Source organism: Alexandromys fortis, unplaced genomic scaffold (genome assembly GCF_014885135.2).
Source record: "Alexandromys fortis isolate MF-2015 unplaced genomic scaffold, M_Fortis_MF-2015_v1.1 scaffold_225, whole genome shotgun sequence".
Taxonomy (NCBI): Eukaryota; Metazoa; Chordata; class Mammalia; order Rodentia; family Cricetidae; genus Alexandromys; species Alexandromys fortis.
Genome location: NW_026068119.1, coordinates 148968 through 167888, shown reverse-complemented (window position 1 = coordinate 167888; position 18921 = coordinate 148968). Strand labels below are relative to the sequence as shown.

At 45.4% G+C, this 18921-nt stretch overlaps 1 protein-coding gene across 2 annotated transcripts; it reads left to right on the top strand.

Annotated features, from left to right (window-relative positions):
- The first annotated feature begins 284 nt into the window (after positions 1 to 284).
- Positions 285 to 18909, top strand: Haus7 (HAUS augmin like complex subunit 7). Of its 2 annotated transcripts, XM_050125021.1 has the most exons (10): positions 285 to 596; positions 1360 to 1475; positions 3525 to 3592; positions 6030 to 6091; positions 9719 to 9810; positions 10289 to 10447; positions 10582 to 10678; positions 11172 to 11381; positions 12311 to 12425; positions 18649 to 18909. In XM_050125021.1, the coding sequence occupies exons 1-10, from the start codon at positions 480 to 482 to the stop codon at positions 18717 to 18719; spliced, it is 1107 nt and encodes a 368-aa protein (XP_049980978.1). In that variant the 5' UTR covers positions 285 to 479; the 3' UTR covers positions 18720 to 18909. The 2 variants fall into 2 exon arrangements, with proteins under 2 accessions (XP_049980978.1, XP_049980979.1); XM_050125022.1 differs by lacking the exons at positions 285 to 596; positions 1360 to 1475; positions 3525 to 3592; positions 6030 to 6091 and adding an exon at positions 9055 to 9337 and having other exon boundaries at positions 9469 to 9810.
- The last annotated feature ends 12 nt before the right edge of the window (positions 18910 to 18921 follow it).

The following is an 18921-nucleotide window of genomic DNA, read 5'->3' as shown; positions in this document are numbered from 1 at the left end:
AGCGGGAGCGCCCCCTCCTGGAAGAGTCTGACCTGTAGGAGTCCCACGCTTTTGCTTTCTAAAGGAGCTACTCTGGCTTTGCCAAGTTCTTCTTGTGCCGCCTCGATGCCCCTCCGCTCCGCCCCCACCCCACTCCCACTCCCCCCTCTGCCCACTCCGCCCCCGCCCCACTCCCGCCGCTCCTAGTCCGCCTCCTCCCCCACCCCTCTTCAGCCCGCCTCTGTCCGGTTCTTGCCCAATCCTCTTCGCTGCACTCTGCTCCCTGAGGCGCGCGCAGACAATGGCCGAGCTGCAGCCCAATAGGAAGGCTCAGTGAGAAAGAGCGTGGGCCTCTGTCCCCACGGACTGACGGGTGGCTCCGCCCCTGCCGCGCGCAGAGTAGTGGGCGGAAAGACCCAAGTAACTGCTGTAAGCGTATCTGTGTGGCCGCGGCCTGCAAGCTTGGGGGCGTGAACCGTTTGTGCTTCAGAACGCAAAACATGGCGGAGAAAGGTACAGCCGCCAGTAGCGGCGACGGCTCTGGTGACAGCTACTGCGATGATGTGGGCGATGACCATGTGGTCAAGGCGGCTGTGGAGGTGTTCGAAAAGCTGAAGGTACTGTAAGCCAGGGACTCCAGGATGGGAGACCAGGCAGGGCCCTGTCTCAAGGCCTTCTGGAGCTTTCTGTGAAAATTGGCCACTCCACAGGTATCCACAGTGGTGGGTCCTGGCAAAGCCTTAGGGGCGACTTGTGGATTGTCTGTCTTAGCTCTTTGGGGTTCCCGGACCTCTGCTCATTCAGTCTCCACCGAACTTTATAAGATTGAGGCTGAGAACTTGGAGTGTGTGAAGAAAAATGGAGGGTGTAGGCCTCACTCTCAAAGAGTTAGAAGTGGGTGGAGTTGGGTTTGGAGACAGCCATTTTGCTGGATTAGAGGTAGGGATTCCAGGTGCACTTAAGGTACATGCATCAGTGTAAAGTCAGAGAGCTAGTCCAGGACCCTTGTCCCCCTCACTAACCTCCCTCCCATCTCCCCTTGCCCTTGACTCTGATCACCTTCTCTCTCCGTCCACCAGCCCTCAGATTTAATCTTAGTCTTTCTAATCCACTCTTGGGCATTTTCCTAGTTTTGTGGCCATGGAGCCCAGAGGGAACACATTTAAAAGTGGTGGTGTAGCAAGTCACAGGAGGCTTGGGTGAAGATGAGAGGGACTTGAACTTTTGGCAAGACCAGGAGGTGCTTCTGGCTGGCACCATGCTCTTGGAGGTGGGAAGTGTGTGGAAGGGTTAGGAAGGGGTCCTGAGCACGAATTGACAGAAATGCATTGCTACCCTACAGTAACAGGTTTTCTTTTTACTTTCCTTTTCCTTGCTTAGGCTGTAAGCTGCCCCTTTCTTGATGGTCTGTATATTGCAGAGCCAAAGACAATTCTGGATCTGCTATGTAGGCCCTCAAAGTACCGGATGGACATACTGGACTGGATGTTTATGCGGTAATGTTCTGTATTCTTTTCCTTCTCTTGGGGTGTCTCCTGGGGGGAACATTGGAATGTGTCCTCTCAAAGGGTTCCAGGAGAGCAGCTGGTTATTTAACAGTGCTGGCTACAGAGCCTTGGCCAAGATGGTGAAGTAGCCCTGACAGTACACGATGAACTTTAATGAGAGCCCTGGGCTTGTGATTGTGTTGGGGGATTTGATGTGGCCTATGTTTATGGAATTATGATTACTGTTGGCTTGATGGGTACCTGATGATCCAAAAATCCAGTAATAGAAAATAGCTTCCAAGATTGTTCTTCCTCACCCCAGCTTGCAAAGAACCAGGGCTTTTCTTAGTGTATCCTGGGGGCAGTGTTTCTAAGGCAGCCTGGTCCCATACCTGTCTCTGCTGCAACCCTGGGGCAAGTATGACTCCAGGAAAGAAAAAGTCAGTCCTGTTTAATCACTGTGTCTTTTCCACAATATTTGGTCAGCAGGCCCAGATACTATGGTGCAGGCCACACATATCACCAAGGTGATACAATAGTTCTACAGAAGGAACATTTTGTTATCTGGGGGTTACCTGCTTTACCTACATCCAGAGCTCTTAGTTTAGGTGACTAGCTCCTTGGGCTGGTGGGGGGGCAAAAACATATTCTAAGGCTCCAGAGCCAAACCAGGGGTGGAAATCAGGGCTGGATGGGCTTTTCTGAGGGAATGGGAGTTGTTGGAGGCCTTCTCCCTTGCCTTTCTCTGTGGAACCTTTCTACCCAGCTGGGAACTCTTTCAAGGCTTGCTGCTCTCTGAGGCCTCATTGTTACGCTTATCTGTGTGCCTCCCTCAAGGACAGGGCTGCACAGCCTTGTGAACAGAGCCTTTTCCATTGGAGCCTTCAAGGGTCTCAAAGCAGAGCTCAGCAAGACTTTTTTCTATGAATGACCAGCTGCTGCTGCTCCAACTCACTCTTGCCAGGGTAGCCCAAAAGCAGCAGAGACAGCATCATCAGTAATGGATGGGATGATGTAGCAATAAACTTTTTTAAAAACCCAAACTGGGAGCCTATGCGTGGGCTTATCCCACATGGATTGAATTGGGGATTTTGAAAAGTGTAAAATGAAACAGAACTCAATGGCAAACGCCCTTAATCTGGGAGGCAAAGCAGGTGGATTTCTGAGTTCAAGCCAGACTGGTGAGTTCTATCTAGGATAGTCAGGGCTACAGAGTGAGACCCTGTCTTGAAAAACAAAAAAACAACAAAAAAAGAAAATTATAAAATGACCTCTAAAAAGAGGGTATATAGCATTGGTATTTACTAATGGTAGAGGCCACCATAGTTCCTTCATTATATCACTGGCCTCATTTTTTTTGTGTTGGTCATTGCCTAGAGATGTCCTAGGCTCCAGGGATACCTAAGGGAAAGCCAGTTTCTGGTCCTAGCCAGCTTTCACTCCAAGAGGGCAATAGAGTCCCATGGAAGTCCCATTGGCCAAAGAGGTGTCATTGTTCATTGGAAGACCTTTGAATCAGGGCTGGCCAGACTGACAAGGAGTGAGCTAGATGGATTGAATGGAAAGTGAATGCCCCAGTTGGTGTGCACTCAGGCCAGATTGTGAGGTTCCAAAGTCTTCCCTTCTTGTGCACACATCACTTTAAAACAAAGATTTATTTATTTGTTACATATATAGTATTCTGGCTGTATAGATGCTTGCAGGACAGAAGAGGGTACCACATCTCATTATGGATGATTGTGAGTCACTATGTGGGTTCTGGGAATGAACTTGGGTCCTCTGGAAGAGCAGCCTGTGCTCTTAACTTCTGAGCCATCTCTCCAGCCCGGCACCCACCACTTTTGTGTGGGAGAACTTTGAGTATTCACATTTCTGAAGGAAATTTTTCTCAAGTATTTTCCCATAATTATTGATGGTAAGAATCACATGATACTAAACAAATCATTTAAAAGTATCTTTTCACTGGCATTTAGTATGTACAGGTAATTCTCTGTTTAGAGAATAGTTATGGAGGGGTGATGAGTCAGGCACCTGACCGACTTTGCTATTTTCCCACAGGGTCTGTCCCTCCTTGCAGGACAAGTTCAGTTCACTGAAAGGAACTGCGGGGGATATGAAGATACAGGGTAGGTCTCTTTATGGGAGTGTGACATTTGATGGTGAATTCTGGACAATTTTGAACTTGGTCACAGTGTCTCCCTGAATTGTGAAATTTCTATGAACTGATCTTTTATTTTGTATGGTGTATGCTCTGTGGTTATTATTAGAGCCTTCTAGAATCAGGGCCTTCCCTGATACGGTGTATGGGAGGCTTCTCACAAGACCAAATAGTACATTGGCCCATCATAGCACTGAGACGTAGAGAGCATGATTGTTTTGATGTTATCAGACGTCTCTCTTCACTGGTTTATGTGCATATTCTGTCCACATGGTATTCCCATGAGTCCCCTATTGCTCCTTGCTATGATTTGCCTTGTAACCTCATTAGTTTGATGGGTTTTCATAGAAAGTCTCTTTAACTTGGTATGAAAATTAGATGAAGATGAGCAAAAATGCAATTTGTGTAAAAGGGTAGGGTTTTTTCCTTCCTTGTAGTGTGGCCAAACATTGATAAAATTTAAAAGACTTTCCATCAGCCTGTGTGTATTCAGAATACTGCAGGGTGGGTGAACTTAACTTGAGCCTCTAACTGTGCACCAACTGGCATTGCCAAATCAGTTATCTGGGGAGAGTTGCCCTCTTGGATTCAGTAGGGTGTTTCCTGTTGGCAGGATTCCACTCATAGGCTTGGAAACAGTACTTGATTTCTCTGGAAAGCCCTAGCCTGCAGTCTGAACTTCACTAGATCCAGCCTTTACTTCCCTCTGTGAAGATGAAGGCCTTTGCCTGCTTCATCTCCTTAGAATGTATTGAGTACTTGTCAGAGTGGAAGTAGAAACAAGGACAGGTAGTGGTTAGTTCTCGAGTTTGGCTGACACGTGAGGCAGTGTTTGAAGTGCTAGGGTACAGTAGTGAACTGTGCCACCCTTGTGGAACCTAAATATCAGATGATGGATAACAAATGCTGACTAAAGAAGACTAAACTTCTCAGTGATAGGCTGCTGAGAAGGGTGTAAACTGCCAGTTAAGAAAGAAAGGTGACTTAGGGAGAGTTGGAAGAAGGGTGGTCTTATTGAGAAGATGGCAGAAGGGAGGAACTCAGCCAGGCTGAGAGTACTGTTCAGGGCAAGGGAACAGCAAATGCAAAACACTGATTTGGGCTATGCTTGGCAGCTTTGAGGAAGAGCAGGGAACAAAGATGGCTGAGGCGGATTGGAAATCAGGATGGGATAGGGTTAGCGCCTGCTAGGCGTTATAGATCATGGAAGGGCATTGGCTTTTATTCCAAGGAAGGCTGAAACATGATTAATAAAAACTCAGAGAGAGAAATTGGGGTTCAACGTGGAGGTCAGAAAAGCAAAACAGTCAGCCACTGGCTCTTACCTCTACCTCAGTCTGAAATGGCGATCTTGCCTCCAGGACTCTCAGAATGAGACTGTGTCTGTGAGCTGCCTATTCCCATTTTATAATCCTCTCTAGATTTGGGATTAAAGGCATGCACTACTTCCACCATGTTTCCATGGCAAACTAGTGTGGCTGCTGGGATTAAAGGTGTGTGTCACCACTGCCTGGTCTGATGACCAGTGTGGCTGTTTTACTCCCTGATCTTAAGGCAAGCTTTATTTATAAAAATAGGAATGAAATGCCACTACAGGTTTTGTCTTCCTTTGGGTTCATCAGGCTCTGTGGGGATACTGTAGTAAACATAGGAACACAGAGGCAGCAGTACAGCTCTTGCAGTGACTGAGGCACGATATTGGGGAATGGGTGGAAAGGTGTGCTCTGCAGGATTTGTTGAGAGGAGGAAGACAGGGTCAAAAGGGTTTAAGGGCTGTGGTTGAAGCAGGCTGGTGTGGAGGCACAGTGGCATCTGCAGAGTATTCCTAGGGCCACATAGATACTCTCTGCCACTTCTTCCAATGAGTCTTTCATAACATGTCCTACACAGGTTTGTACCTGCTCTGTTGCTGCTGAGGCATAGCCTGGCCCGTGAGGGGTTGAAGGTACTTCTGAAACACTGCTTTCTGGCCTTTGTTTATATACTAGATAGCCATGCAAAGATGTGCTAAATGTTTCCTGTTCCTTGTGAGGCCTCAGACTCCTTATCTGTAAAATAGAGCCTAGACTCACCTTCAAGATGACATGTCAGGAGAATGAAAGGCATTTGGGACATGGACAGATGTGAGCCATGGATCATTTTGTTTTAACCTCATGAAGTCTCTAAAAGGGTGACATGTGGTGCATGCCGGAGTCCTTCTGATTTCTGATGGCTTCTCAGGCAACTATCATCTATGTCTTGTGTACAGAGTATGGTGAATAACCCTTCATTTACTTCTGTGTCTGTAAACATATCTAGAAAGAGAAGCCTTAGTAGTACCCTATTTGCTCTTAGTTCTGGGATGTCTTGTATCCTCCTCTTTTTGAGAGGGTGCCTGTAGTGACAAGGTCTTTGTATTCTAACAGAGATGGTGAAGCTAGGCCATGAGCTGATGTTATGTACACCAGATGACCGGGATCTTCTGATGGTAAGAAAGGACCCTCTTGTTTCCCTACAGAGGATGCACATGCTTTTGTCCTAGGCTGGTGAGTGGATGAGACAGGCTTCTGGCTCCAGAGCCTGCATGCCTGGCAAGACTGCTTCTCTAGGCGTCCCTAGGTTAAGCGCTGCCAGAAATCTCTGAGGGAGATAGACAGAATGGGGAGGCCTGTAGTAGAAATGGAAATAGAGGTGGATATCTGGTTCATGATGATCAAAAGGACAGAGTGCATTCTCACTTGCTGATGTCATACTTGGCTAGTATGGTACGTAATATATAGTATCAAGATAGGTAATATATTTCAGTCACTGTCACACCCATCCTGAGCAGACAATGTTTTTTATAGCTCCATTTCCCAACTAGGTATCAGAAACTCACTTGAGATCACGTGGTGGCTGAACTAGGCCTACGATTTAGGACTGTGGCTCTCAAACCCATGTACTTTACCCTACCTGAGGGTCTCTGATCTACCTCATAGTTAATTCAGAGAAACCCTACCCTACCGTTAAAATGTCTAAATTTCAAATAATTGTTTCCAATTATTTGTTGTGGGTGATGGGTTGTGGACAGTCTGTGTGTTTTTGTTTGATCCCCGTTGTCATATCTCTTGGATATGAGCTAGGTATGTAGTGATTCTGTTTTCAGTTTTGAGGAACTAATGAACCATTTTTTGGTGAGGATGTGCTGCTTTGTGCTGTTGAGTCTCTACAGTGAGGGTTTGTTTTTAAGTAGGGCAGGTTCACAGGGAATTGAAGATTAAGAACATAGAATTCCCATCTGTTTTCTGTCACTGGCCCCATTTGGCTTCCCTCACTGTGGAACATTTGTTACCTCAGTAAAGTAACACTGATTTTTTTCCTGGACATGGTGGCTAGTATTTGAATCTTGTTAAATTTCATGGAGAGTTGAGATCCATGTGTTCCAGCTGACTTGCTTTAGTTTATGCAGCCAGGTCCACCCCTCCTCTCTGGCCTGAACTTCCACTGTCAGCTCACCTTCTTACCATGCATCCTGTATGCGCCACCCAGTGGTGAACCTCAGACCTGGGCCTGGCTTTTCCCCTGGCTTAGTAGTCAGTCAGCTGTGCAGACAGGGCTGGTTCAGACTTTCTGAAACTGATTTATGTAGTCATTTTCTTCATCTCTTTCTTCTATGCCATATCTCTAAGGCTTTCAGTTCCTCTATCCTCTATACACTTTAAATTTTGTGGACTGAATTAAATTTTAGCAAACTGAAACAAAAAACAGTGTCTCTAAATGAAAAAAGAACATCTAGGAAAATAGCAAGTACAAAAGCCCTGGGGTGGTCTGTGCTTGATATGCTTAAACAACTGTTAAAAGGCTGATTAGGCTAGAGCCAAATGAAAACAAGGGAAGGGAATAGAACAGACTGGGCAGGTGTGATGGCCTTTGTAGGCCAGAGAAGGGTTTAGTATGTGTAAGGTGGTGGCCTAGGGAACTTGGAGCTAAGGAACAGGAATTTTTGTTTCGTCTGACAGAAATAGCCATGGTTAAGATGTGGAGATGGGGTAGATAGAATAGACCTTGAGGGACCTGTTCGCAGTTTATAGCAGTGGCCAAGCATGTGAAATAATAGCTTGAATACCAGTGATAATGGGGAAAGTAGAGGAGTGGCCAGACCCACTGTATTTGCTCATGTAGTAAGGTAGAGGCAGGGGCAAGGTCCAGCAATCATACTCTGGTAAGGTCTGAAGAATGAATTCATAAAAATTCACACTTTACCATTTCTCTAAACCTTCCCAGAGTGTGATTGTTGGGTCTTGCCCTTTGCTAGGGAGCAGAGAGGAGACAGAGTATGGTTTAGTTATGGGCTTTAGTAAGGTAACCACAGACCAGTCTGCTGGAGGTTAACTCTACTAGGGTCTTGTAAGGGTTGGATCCTGGTCATCCAGAAGGGTTGTAAGTGGCTTTGGGGAGCTCATTGAGAGATATCGAGCAGGACTACATGGGGCAAGTCTGTGATGATGAAACCCTAAGCAGGCTACACAACCATTCCAGAGCGTGCGATGGGGGAGGTAATGGAGCTAACTCTCTACTAAGTGACCAAAAGCCTTGTGAGGTCTTGAATGACAGCTGCACTTGTGTTTTTGTCTCGACTGTTTCCAGTTTAAGCAGTGTAATAGCTTTTACCCCCGGCTGCCCTGCAGGTGTGTTTCTTGGGTAAATGGGGAGACTAAGTGAACAAGAAAGTAAAATAAAATGTCCCAGAAGCAAGTGTCAGTTTGAAGATGTGAGTTGGGGTCTTTGGAGTGTGTTTTGCTAACTCACTCATTGTAGCCAGAGATTGTTTGTTCATTTCCTGGCTGCCCAGACCTGAATAATCACACAGAAACTATATTAATTACAACACTGTTTGGCCTATTAGCTCAGGCTTCTTATTAACTAACACTTGCATCTTAAATTAATCCATTTCTGTTGTTCTGTATATAGCCACGAAGCTGTGGCTTACCCAGTAAGGTTCCAGCATCTGGCTCCTTCAGCAGCTACATGGTGTCTCCTTGACTCTGCCTACTCTCTCTTATTTTTCCAGCCTGGCTATATTCTTCTCTGCCATAAGCCAAAGCAGATTTATTCATTAATCAATAAGAGTAACACATATACAAAAGGACATCCCACATCTACTCATGGAGGTGGCAGTGAATCTTGGAACTGGGCTTTCTCTGAGACTACTCCTCTCCAGGGACCACTTGGCCCCTTTCACTTCAGCATCTGCATTTACCACCAGCTTTCAGTCTTTGTTTGCTCTTCAAGGTGATTTTGCACTGGTGATGGTGATTGAGTGACTCTTCGATTAGTCTTCCTCAGAATTGTGTGTGCCAGGCCAGGGTGGTAAGAAGGTACACTTAAGGGAATAGGCCTTGCTTGGTGCCCTATTTTCACAGGAATTTGTGGAGCGGTCATGGCCTCTAAGATAGTGTCTGCTCCTGGGGAATCATCGACTTTCTAGAAGAAGGCAAGCCTTGGACTCTTCACTGGGCAGCTCCCTGCATCACCTGGGCAGATGGGCAAGCAGGAGACCTGGTCAGCCCTGCACAAGTTGCTGTACAGAAACCTGTGGCCTTCCTGATGGAAAGTCTAGGGGCCCCTGCCGGAGAACAGGCCACCTTCAGGCCTCATGCTGTACCTGTTGGCTTCTGCCATTCGTGGCCAGAAGGGATTGACTGAGGAGTTTGCTTGGAGGTGTCCCTGTGGAATAGGCTACCATCAGATCCCTGTGAGCTCTATTCTGCTTTAGTAGGCCCTGCTGCATGCCACCCACCCATTCAATAAGCCTTACCCTTCTGGCTGTGTGACAAACTCACACTGTAATATGTTTTGACAACATTTTGCGTTTTGCATTTGCAGTGTGCTTCCAGGTGTCATTGCAGCCTGAAATGTGGCCTCAGAAGGAGAACTTTGTGGCAGAAGTCTGAGGATGTTATTGCTGAGCCAAATCAAGAGGCTACCAGCAAGGGTCAGGGACAGGAAAGAGCAACTGTCTGGCCAGGTCGCTTGCCATTGGCCACAGCAAGGGCAGCATAGGATCGGGCATCTGGAACAGTTGTCTAGGCCTGACCTGGGTCTAGTGGCAAATGTATGTGGCTTTCCCTGCCAGGGCTGTGAGTGTCCCCAGAAGCAGCTGCAGTTCATGGACCAGTTGCTGGATATGATGCAGAGCCTGGCCACTGGATGCTCCGGTAGTTCTAGGTAAAGGTGTCAGTGGCATAGGTGGGTGCCCTTGACAGCTAGTCTTGGTCTTGGCTAGGGGGTGGTAGGTTGGTAAGGGAAAATATCTTCATCTGGAGTCTCTCTATACCTCTGTGGCAGCAATAGTCACATATTGGTCCAGGAATTACAGAACTCATAAGTTGAGACAGTTAACTCTAGTCACTGTCTTGGGGGTTGGACTGGCTGTTTAGAGGTCAAGCAGTGGCCCAACAAGGGATAGCTGTGTCTCTGGGATGTTGGGTCATTGCCTGAGATCCTTGCACTGTAGACTTTGGGGGGAACTAACCTATATGTATAGGAGTAGAATTAACACTTGGGTGTCTGCAGGCAAGAGGCCATTAGCGAGGCCAAAACAAGCAGAGGCTAGGGATGTAGGCAGTAGAGTTCCCCATCTGGGACTGCTGGGCTAATGTTCCTGCTGATAATAGTGTACTCAGTGCCTGTCCTGTTTTTGCAGCGTGAAGGAACACATTGAAGACACCACAAAGAAAAATGAGGCCTTGCTGGGGGAGCTCTTCTCCAGCCCCAACCTGTGTGCAATCTTGAAGCCTGAGAATGACCCATGGCCCCTGGACATAAAGTCCTCTCTCAACAAGCAATGTGATGACCTGCCAGAGTAGGTCTCCAGGAGGGCTCTACCTGATATCACCCCAACTTGCTTCTGTTCACTAAGGCAGACCTTATAGTGGCCTTCTGCCTACAGCAGCAGTAGCAGAGAGCCGACAATGTCCTCTCCTTTTTCCTCTGCAGGGCTGGCTCTGATGCCCAGTCAGAGGGAGAGAAGGTGGCAGATCTGGCCAGGTATCTGCAAGAGAGTGCTACTAAGCTTCAGACACTCCGAGACCAGGTAAAGGGCACCAGCTCTGGGGACTTTGGGACTTGGGGAACAGGCCCTGCTGAGTTCTAGGGCAAGTGATGTCCCCCTCAGCGTGGTGTGCTGAGTGAAATGCCGTGAGAGTGCCGAGGTATGTGCTGAGGGTCTGAGCATGAAAGGAAATAATGGATTTCAGGTGGCAGCTGTGCACCAGGCCTGACTGTACGCCTTCACATGTCTTCTCAAATTCAGCCCTACTGGCATCTGTTGATCAGGCTAGATATTTATTTGGCTATGGGGATTGAGGCCTGTGCAAACATTAGCCTCAGAGTTGAGGCTCCGTTCACACCCCCAATCTCCTCCTTTGGGCTGAGACTCCATTTACACCCCCAATCTCCTCCTTTATGGAAACTTTCTTCCTTGCTAAGGTGTGCTATGTTATATCAGCCTGTGTTATGTAGGCTGATGGCAGCCCAGGCTGGCTAGGCAGAGCGTCCTCAAGTGACTGTTACCCTTGATTTTGCAGTGCTTTGCATGGCATAAAGCAGGGACTGACAGCAGTCCCATAGCTCAGAAGCTTCGTCTGGTCGTCTCTGACTTCTACCAGCTTGTTTTGGCCTTCCTCCAAGTCTATGATGATGAGCTGGGACAGTGCTGCCAGCGCCCAGTACCCAGCCTGCACCCAAGTGGCCCCATCATCCAAGCTGTCTATCAGACTCTGGCTTCCTGTGGTCAAGTAAGACACCTCCCTATCTCTGTATCTATACCTTAGCAGCCCCTGATGTCAGGTCTAGGGGCTGGGAAAGAGCTTGAGAGGGCTTGGCCTGGGCTCTTCAACTAATCACATTATAGTACTTTGGATCTGGAACCTTTGTCAGGTGAGGACAGACATTCCTGGCACCTTGGGGAGGTGATGAGAGCTGATGTGGACGTTATCTCCAAGAGCCCCCCCCCTCCCCGCGCGCAACTTAGGAGGATTCCATTCTTACCTCTTATACCTCTAGGGAGGTTCATGCATTCCATGCATTGGGTTCTACTTGACTCAGTCTGGTGCCCTGGTCCTAGTCTCTATGCTGGAGTTGTTCTCACATGCCCAAACCTGCTTGTGTCCGAGTACTAGGCTAGACAAACAAACAAGAGAGGAGGCAGTTGGGTTTGTGGCTAAGCCATTGAGTGAACATGGCTCTGCCATATTTCTGCTTCTCAGAAACCAGGCTCAGCAGCTGGACTTAATTCCCATTATTATGCAGTGTGCACAATTCTGACTTTGGCTCACAGTGCCATGATGCTGATTTTAGGTTAGAACAAGAAAACCCAAGATTTCCAAACCTCTCATAAGGCTCCCAGTACAGGGAAACTCTCATTACAGAGGCATTTTTGGTAGAATGTTTCTTTTTCTGCCCTGCCATTTGCTGTAGTCAGACTGTCACAGCATGTAGTGGTAGCATGTCACTAAACTGAGGATTGCCAGAGTACCATGATAGTGTGTAGTCACCACTGAGCCAGGAAGAAGGAGACTTGGGTTTGAAGGGAAACTCTTCAGCTGAGAGTTCTGTCTCTTTATGTTGGCTGTCTTTTGGGGCTTCAGTGTAAGATTGGGTGGGAAGCAACAGATGCCATCAGACGAGCCTCACTAATGCCTACCTGTCCTCTTTGTCTTGGCAGTTGTTGAGAGTCGTTATGGAGATCGCAGACACCTCTGCTGAAGCTATGGAAGCAGTGAGGAAGCAACAAGGAGATCCAAACTGTTGGGGCAGCATCAACTCTGGGATAAGTCTAGGTAAGTGCCTGGGGCTGAGGGGCAGTTTCCCTGCCTACTTAGCCCAAGTATGCTCCGTGGCAGGACCTCTGCCTTTCTGTGCTGGGCCAGTTCTTAGGAGACTGGCTGCTTAATTTTTTATTTTAATGCTTGTTTTCTTTCCCTTGAAAAAAAATGCTTTCAGCATTCCTGACAGGAAATTGGGATAACTCAGAGATGTATAGAGGTAAAACTAAAAGAAATAAACCACATTCTGGCAACCACAGATGCTGGCTATGATAATTTTCATCAGTTTCTTGCTATTCTTTAACCTATTTTCATTTCCTTTCTTTTATAATTTTGCTATTAGGAGCAAAACTGTATCTGCATTTAATTTTAATTATACTCCTCTAAGTTTGTTATTGTACTTTTTTTGAGGCAAGGTCTTTCTGTAAAGCCCAGGTTTGCTTTGAATTCATGGTAATTTTCTTGCTTCAGCCTTCTGAGAACTGGAATGAAAGGCCTGGGCCTGCAACACCATACCTGGTCCTCCATTAATGAGTGTGGCTGTGTTTCAGCAAAATTTCATCTATGAAAATACACAGCCAGCCTTGGTTTGTTGATCCTGCCATCTAGTGCTACATCTTACCCCATGTCATTGCGTTTCTATTGCTATGATAACACCCCATGACTATAACTTGGGGAGGAAAAGGTTTATTTTATCTTATAGTTCCACACCACAGTCGATCACTGAGGGAAGTCAGAGCAGTAACCAAAGGCAGAAACATGGAGGAGGAACTGATGCAGAAGCCATGGAGGTGTGATGCTTACTGTTTAGTCAGCCTGCTTTCTTACAGCACCCAGGACCACCATCCCAGGAGTGGTACCACCTACAGTGAACTGGGCCCTCTCACATCTATCATCAAACCATTTGGTGGGGACATTTTCTCAACTGAGATTCCAATCTCTTCCCACATGACTCTAGTTTGTGTCAGGTTGACATAAAGCCAGCTGGCACATCCTGTGTCACACTGTGCATCAGTGCTGTAATCAGCGTCCACTCTTTCTGGACTTGGGTGTGTCTTTCAATTGGGGGTTCTTTTATTTATTTCTTTGTTTTTGAGAATAGAATTTACTATATAGCCTAGGCTTGTTTCTGACTTAACAAGAGTGTTAGAATGACAAGCATCAGCCTCCATACCCAATCAGTTTGAGATTTTTACAGATGGCACTACTTTGGGCATTTTTGAACATATCTCCTTGTGTAGACATGTACCAGTTTCTCCAGGATGTCTTTGTGGGAGTAGAGTTACTCCAGCCTGCCACATTGCCTGGCCCCCATGTGATGTCCCATAGCTGCACATCCCCATCAGCACTAGCCGTGGTCTGACTTTAGTTGATGATGTGTACGGCATGTGCAACAGTATTTTCCTGCATGTTTATTCTGTATTTTAGTGAGTGCCTACAGAGTTGCACGTTTGCATACATTTATTGATTATTTAATCTTTCCTTTTTGTAAAGTGCTTGTTAAAGTCTAACTTGTAAAAACTTCATGTTTTCTCATTGATTTGTAGCTTGTTTTATATATGGTACATTAGGTTCTTGGATGCTTAGCATAGTATACACATCTTGCACCATAATGTGGCTTATCTTTTCATAACTTGTGTGTGGTCAAATGTAGCCATGATTCCTTTATGGAAAGCATCTTTTATATTTACTGTAGATAGCATTCCTACTATGACAAGGAGTAGGTTTTATATCATTCCTTTCTGTGGTTAGGTTAGTAATCTTCCCAGATTATAGCATGAGATGGGAGTCCAGTTTCATTCTATTCTGTATGAATGTACATCTTCCCAGGAGCACTTAATGGAAATGCACTCTTTTCCCCATTGGTCTATAAAGCCATCATTCTGTTAGTCATCAAGAGTCTCTGAGTTCTCTATTCTAGTCTGTTTCTCTTTTTTTTTCTGTCTTTGTACGATAGAGATAAGAAAACAAATAACAAAATAAATCCATAAGGTAAAAATAGTTTTTTCCTTTTCTCACTTCACTGGAGAGTAAATCTGGACTTTATATATGTTATACAAGTGAGTTGCACATAAGCCCTATTTTAATAACATCTTTACTCAATCTTTCAACAGTAAACAATCTAGTTGTGTGTTTTTTTAAAAGGATACTTACACAGTTCATATAGTTGAACAACCATCACAACTAAGTCTGGAATATATTTTTTAATATTTATTTTTATTTTGTGTATATGGGTGTAGTTGTCTACATTTATATCTGTGTACAATGTGGGTACAGTGCCCATTGAGGCCATCAGATCCCTCGTGACTTGAGTTACAGACAATTGTGTGCTGTCTTGTGGGTGCTGGTAATCGAACCTGGGTCATCTGGAAGAGCAACAAATGCTCTTAACCACTGAACCATTTTTCCAGCCCCTGGAATAATTTTTATTATTCCCCAAAGAAGTTCTATAGCAGAAGCTAGGTGTAGTGACATACACCTTTAAATCCCAGCACTTATGAGGCAGAAGCAGGTGAATTTCTGTGAGTTCAAGGTTAACTTGGTCTATGTAATGAGTTTCAGGATAGCCAGAGCTACATAATGAGACCCTATCTCAAAGAAAAAAAAGAAAGAAAAAATAGCAATCTCTCCCATTTTTCCCCCAATTCCCAGCCCTTGACAAACACTGATCTACTGTCTTTCTCTATAGTCTTGTCTCTTCTGGACATTTTTCTTATAATGGAATTGAACAGTGTGTGACCTTTAGACTGTCCTTTTTCACTGAGCACAGTAGTTTCAAAGTTCATCCAAATGCTATATTCTTTTGTATGGTTGATATGGCTGTGAGGAATAAATAAAATATTTTTATTTATTTATCTATTAGGAGACATACAGATTATTCCTTCATTTTAGCTGTTAGGAATAACGTTGCTAGATTTGTGTGTGTGTGTGTGTGTGTGTGTGTGTGTGTGTGTGTGTGTGTGAATGTGTTTTTGATTCTCTTGGGTCTAAAGCAGAATTGCTAGATCATATAAACTTTTAAAAATATATTCATTCTCTCCCCATTTGCCTTCAGGATTACAACTAATAACTTAATGCACTCTGGTGCCAAGTTAATTTCAATAGTACACAAAAGTGTGCTTTAATAGAATTTCTTTGTCCTCTCACTTAAGTTATTTTTAAATTTAGATTGAAATGCATTTATTATATGCCCATCAACATGGATTTATAATTCCTGATTTATGCAGTTGCATTTGAAATTAGAAGAAAATTACAATCAAAAATACATTTATGCTAGTTGTCATATTTATCTGTCTTCTTACTTTTATTGGTGTTTGTTTAAGACAAGGTCTTACTCTGTAGCCTTGGATGGTCTGAAACTCACTATGCTGATGAGGTTGACCTCAAATACTCAGCGATTCTCCTGCCTCTGCCTCCCAAATGCTGGAATTACAGATGTGAATCACAGACCTGGCTTTCAAGTTCATTCATTCCTTATTTTTTCCCTCCCTCCCTCCCTCCCTCCCTCCCTCCTCCCCTCCCTCCTTCCTTCCTTCCTTCCCTCCCTCCCTCCTTCTCTCTCTCCTTCCCTCTCCTACCTCTCTTTTTTTTTTTTTTTTTTTTTTTTTTGACAGGGTTTCTCTGTAGCTTTGGTTCCTGTCCTGGAACTAGCTCTTGTAGACCAGGCTGGTCTTGAACTCACAGAGATCCACCTGCCTCTGCCTCCTGAGTGCTTGGATTAGAGGCAGACGCCACTACTGCTTGGCCTCAAGTTCTTTATTGATATAGGCTGATAATCACTGTCTAGTGTTCATTCATGCTTTGTAGGGAAGGTCCATCAGTGACAAATTCCCTCAGTTTTTGTTGATCTTAGAATGCCTTCCTTATTTTCTCCATTAAAAAAATTCAATGTAGTATTTTTTATTAATTTTCTGAGACTATTATACATGTATTTTGATCATATTCAATCCTTACTCTTACCCTTAATGTTTTCAAGATTTATCCTTATTCTTAGACTTCTAACATAATGTCCTCTTTAAAAATAAATCCCACCAAAGCTAATTTGTGCTATCCACGTGGTGTGTGTGTGTGTGTGTGTGTATGTGTTTGTGTTTGTGTAGGGCCGTTCACTGGAGCATGATTGATGCACCGGGGGCTCATTCTTAAAGAAAACTGCCTATCCTTACCCTAGCATTCATCAGCTGCCAGTAGTTCCATCATTAGGGGTGGGGACTTGTGAGCTGCTCCAGCTTCATGCTAGAATGTCGACAGGCTTGATCTTGTGTAAGCAATCACAGTCACTGTGAGTCATGAGTGCAATGTCCCTGCCATGTTCAGAAGACCCTGTTTTGCTTGAGTACTCTCTAACCTCTGGCTCTTACGGTCTTTCCGTCTCCTCTTCCTTGATGTTTCCTGAGCCTTGGGGGTTGGAGGTATGATATAGGTTTCCTGTTTTTGAATTAGCACTCCACAGCACTTTGAGTACTTGTGAGTTTCTGTTTTAACCACCATCCACTGCACAAAAGTCTTTTCAGAGGCATCTGGTTTTCTCCATTTTTGAAGGTTCATTTGGCTCTTTGGATGATAGTTCTTCCATACTTTGTATCATTCCACTGCCATTTGGCCTTCCTAGCTTCTGATATGAAACCAACTTGTATTCTTGTTAAAGGCTCTTGTATGTAACAGGTCTCTTCATTTTCTTGTTTTCTGCTTGTTTCTGGCTTTTGCCAGTTTGGTTATATGTCTTATTTTGGAGGTCTCTGGACTTTTCTAGATTTCTATTGTTCACCAACAGTTAAGCAGTTGACAGTGCTTCCTTCTCTTCCACTTCTTGTTTGCTCAGTCTCAGGGTCAGCCAGGAGGTGGACTGAAAACTTGTTCAGATTCTCCTGGGCATTTTCACAGCGCTGGGCTTTTTAGGTCCTTTTAGGTACCCTGTGGACTGCTCACTTCCCAGCCTTTCCTTACAAGCTTTTTGATTTAGTGTATTATTTCCCCCAACTGTTTTAGTGAGCAGAAAGTAAAGCACTTGACTATAGCTGTTTTCACTGATTTTTCCCCCAAGTATTGGTCTTAGATCATAGGCTTTGTGCTGTCTCCTTTGGGGACATTTTTCCCCAGTACTAGAGAAAGGGTCTCACTAAGTTGCCCAGGTTCGCCTTGAACTTATGATACTCCTCCCTCATCCTCTCCAGTAGCTGTATAACCAACCAGGTCCTTATTGGGATTTTCTCTGACTGCTGGCCTTCTTTCTATGTTCTGCCCTGGCACACACCTGCCAAATGTGTATTAGACACTTTGGAGTCTTTTCTTACTTATTGAGCTACAAGAGGATCCTCCATCTTAAAATTTATTATAGTATTTACCCTAATCACCAGTGTCACTGTTGCCCTCACTGTAGTCCACATAATTACTATTAGTAAATTGTTCATAACCTATGCTGTCATGACTACAATAAGGATTATTAATAGTCTTAGCATTGTGCCCGCTCACTGGTGAGTAGGGCATACTAGCACTGGTAGCCAGCTTGGCAGTATGAGTTAGGCACCCCCACCCCATGCTTTGGTTCCTAGTGGCCTCAGGGATGTGGAGATGGTGGGCTCCCGGCTCAGTTCTTGTTAGTGCAGATTTCTGATGTGCCTTGAGACAAATTCTTGGGCAGTAGGCATTCCCGGGTAAAAGGAGCAGTGCCAAATCTACTCCAAAGCCACTTGAACCTTTGCCTGCTCATTTTCTACCTGACCAATTTAGAGGTTTTAGCCTCTATGAGAAACTACCTTCCACTTACCTGGAAGAGCTCTGCATTTGCATTGGGAATACCCAGCCTGGCTTTGTTACTGGGTGCACATATTGGTATCTGATTAAAACCACTCACCATCAAAACCAGAGTAACTCCTGGCCTTTGAGGTGGCAGACACCCATCTTGGTCTGACCTTTGGCACTGTCTGGTCAGTGTGATTCAATCAGAGACCCCTGAGCTGCTGGCCTACCACCAGTCAAAGGGGCTCCTATAGCAGCTCCCTGATCAGTGTTTCTGGGTCATGGTAGATGTTGCACCCCCAAGCTCCAAGCCCTTTGAGGACCAGGTGGGAGTGGTCCCCTTACCACCTGGTCATGCCCAATGACAGCCTGAGCAGAATAGGGAGGACAGGGGCTCCGGTAGGAAGATGGGGAGTCTTGTATGGATGGCAGCTTCTGCCTCTTTCAAGCTTGCAAGCGCTGAACTGACTTTGTTGTTTGTGTTTCTTTTTCTGTATAGCCGCAAGGATTGATGAAGTAACCCAGAAGTACAAGATCCTCACTGACAGACTGCACAGAGACACAAGATAATGTGGGGGAGAAGGCCCTCCCTGGAGCTGTTGGGGGGGGCAGTTCCAGTTCTGTTCATGGCCTACATGAATTTCCAGTTGCTTGGTAGCTGCAATTGGAGGAAAAAAAGGAAGAGGGAGGTGGAGAAGGCAGGCAGAGATGGGCAGGACAGGGGAGCTAGAAATAAAAGTTCTGAGAAGTTGCCTCCAGACTACTGTTTGTT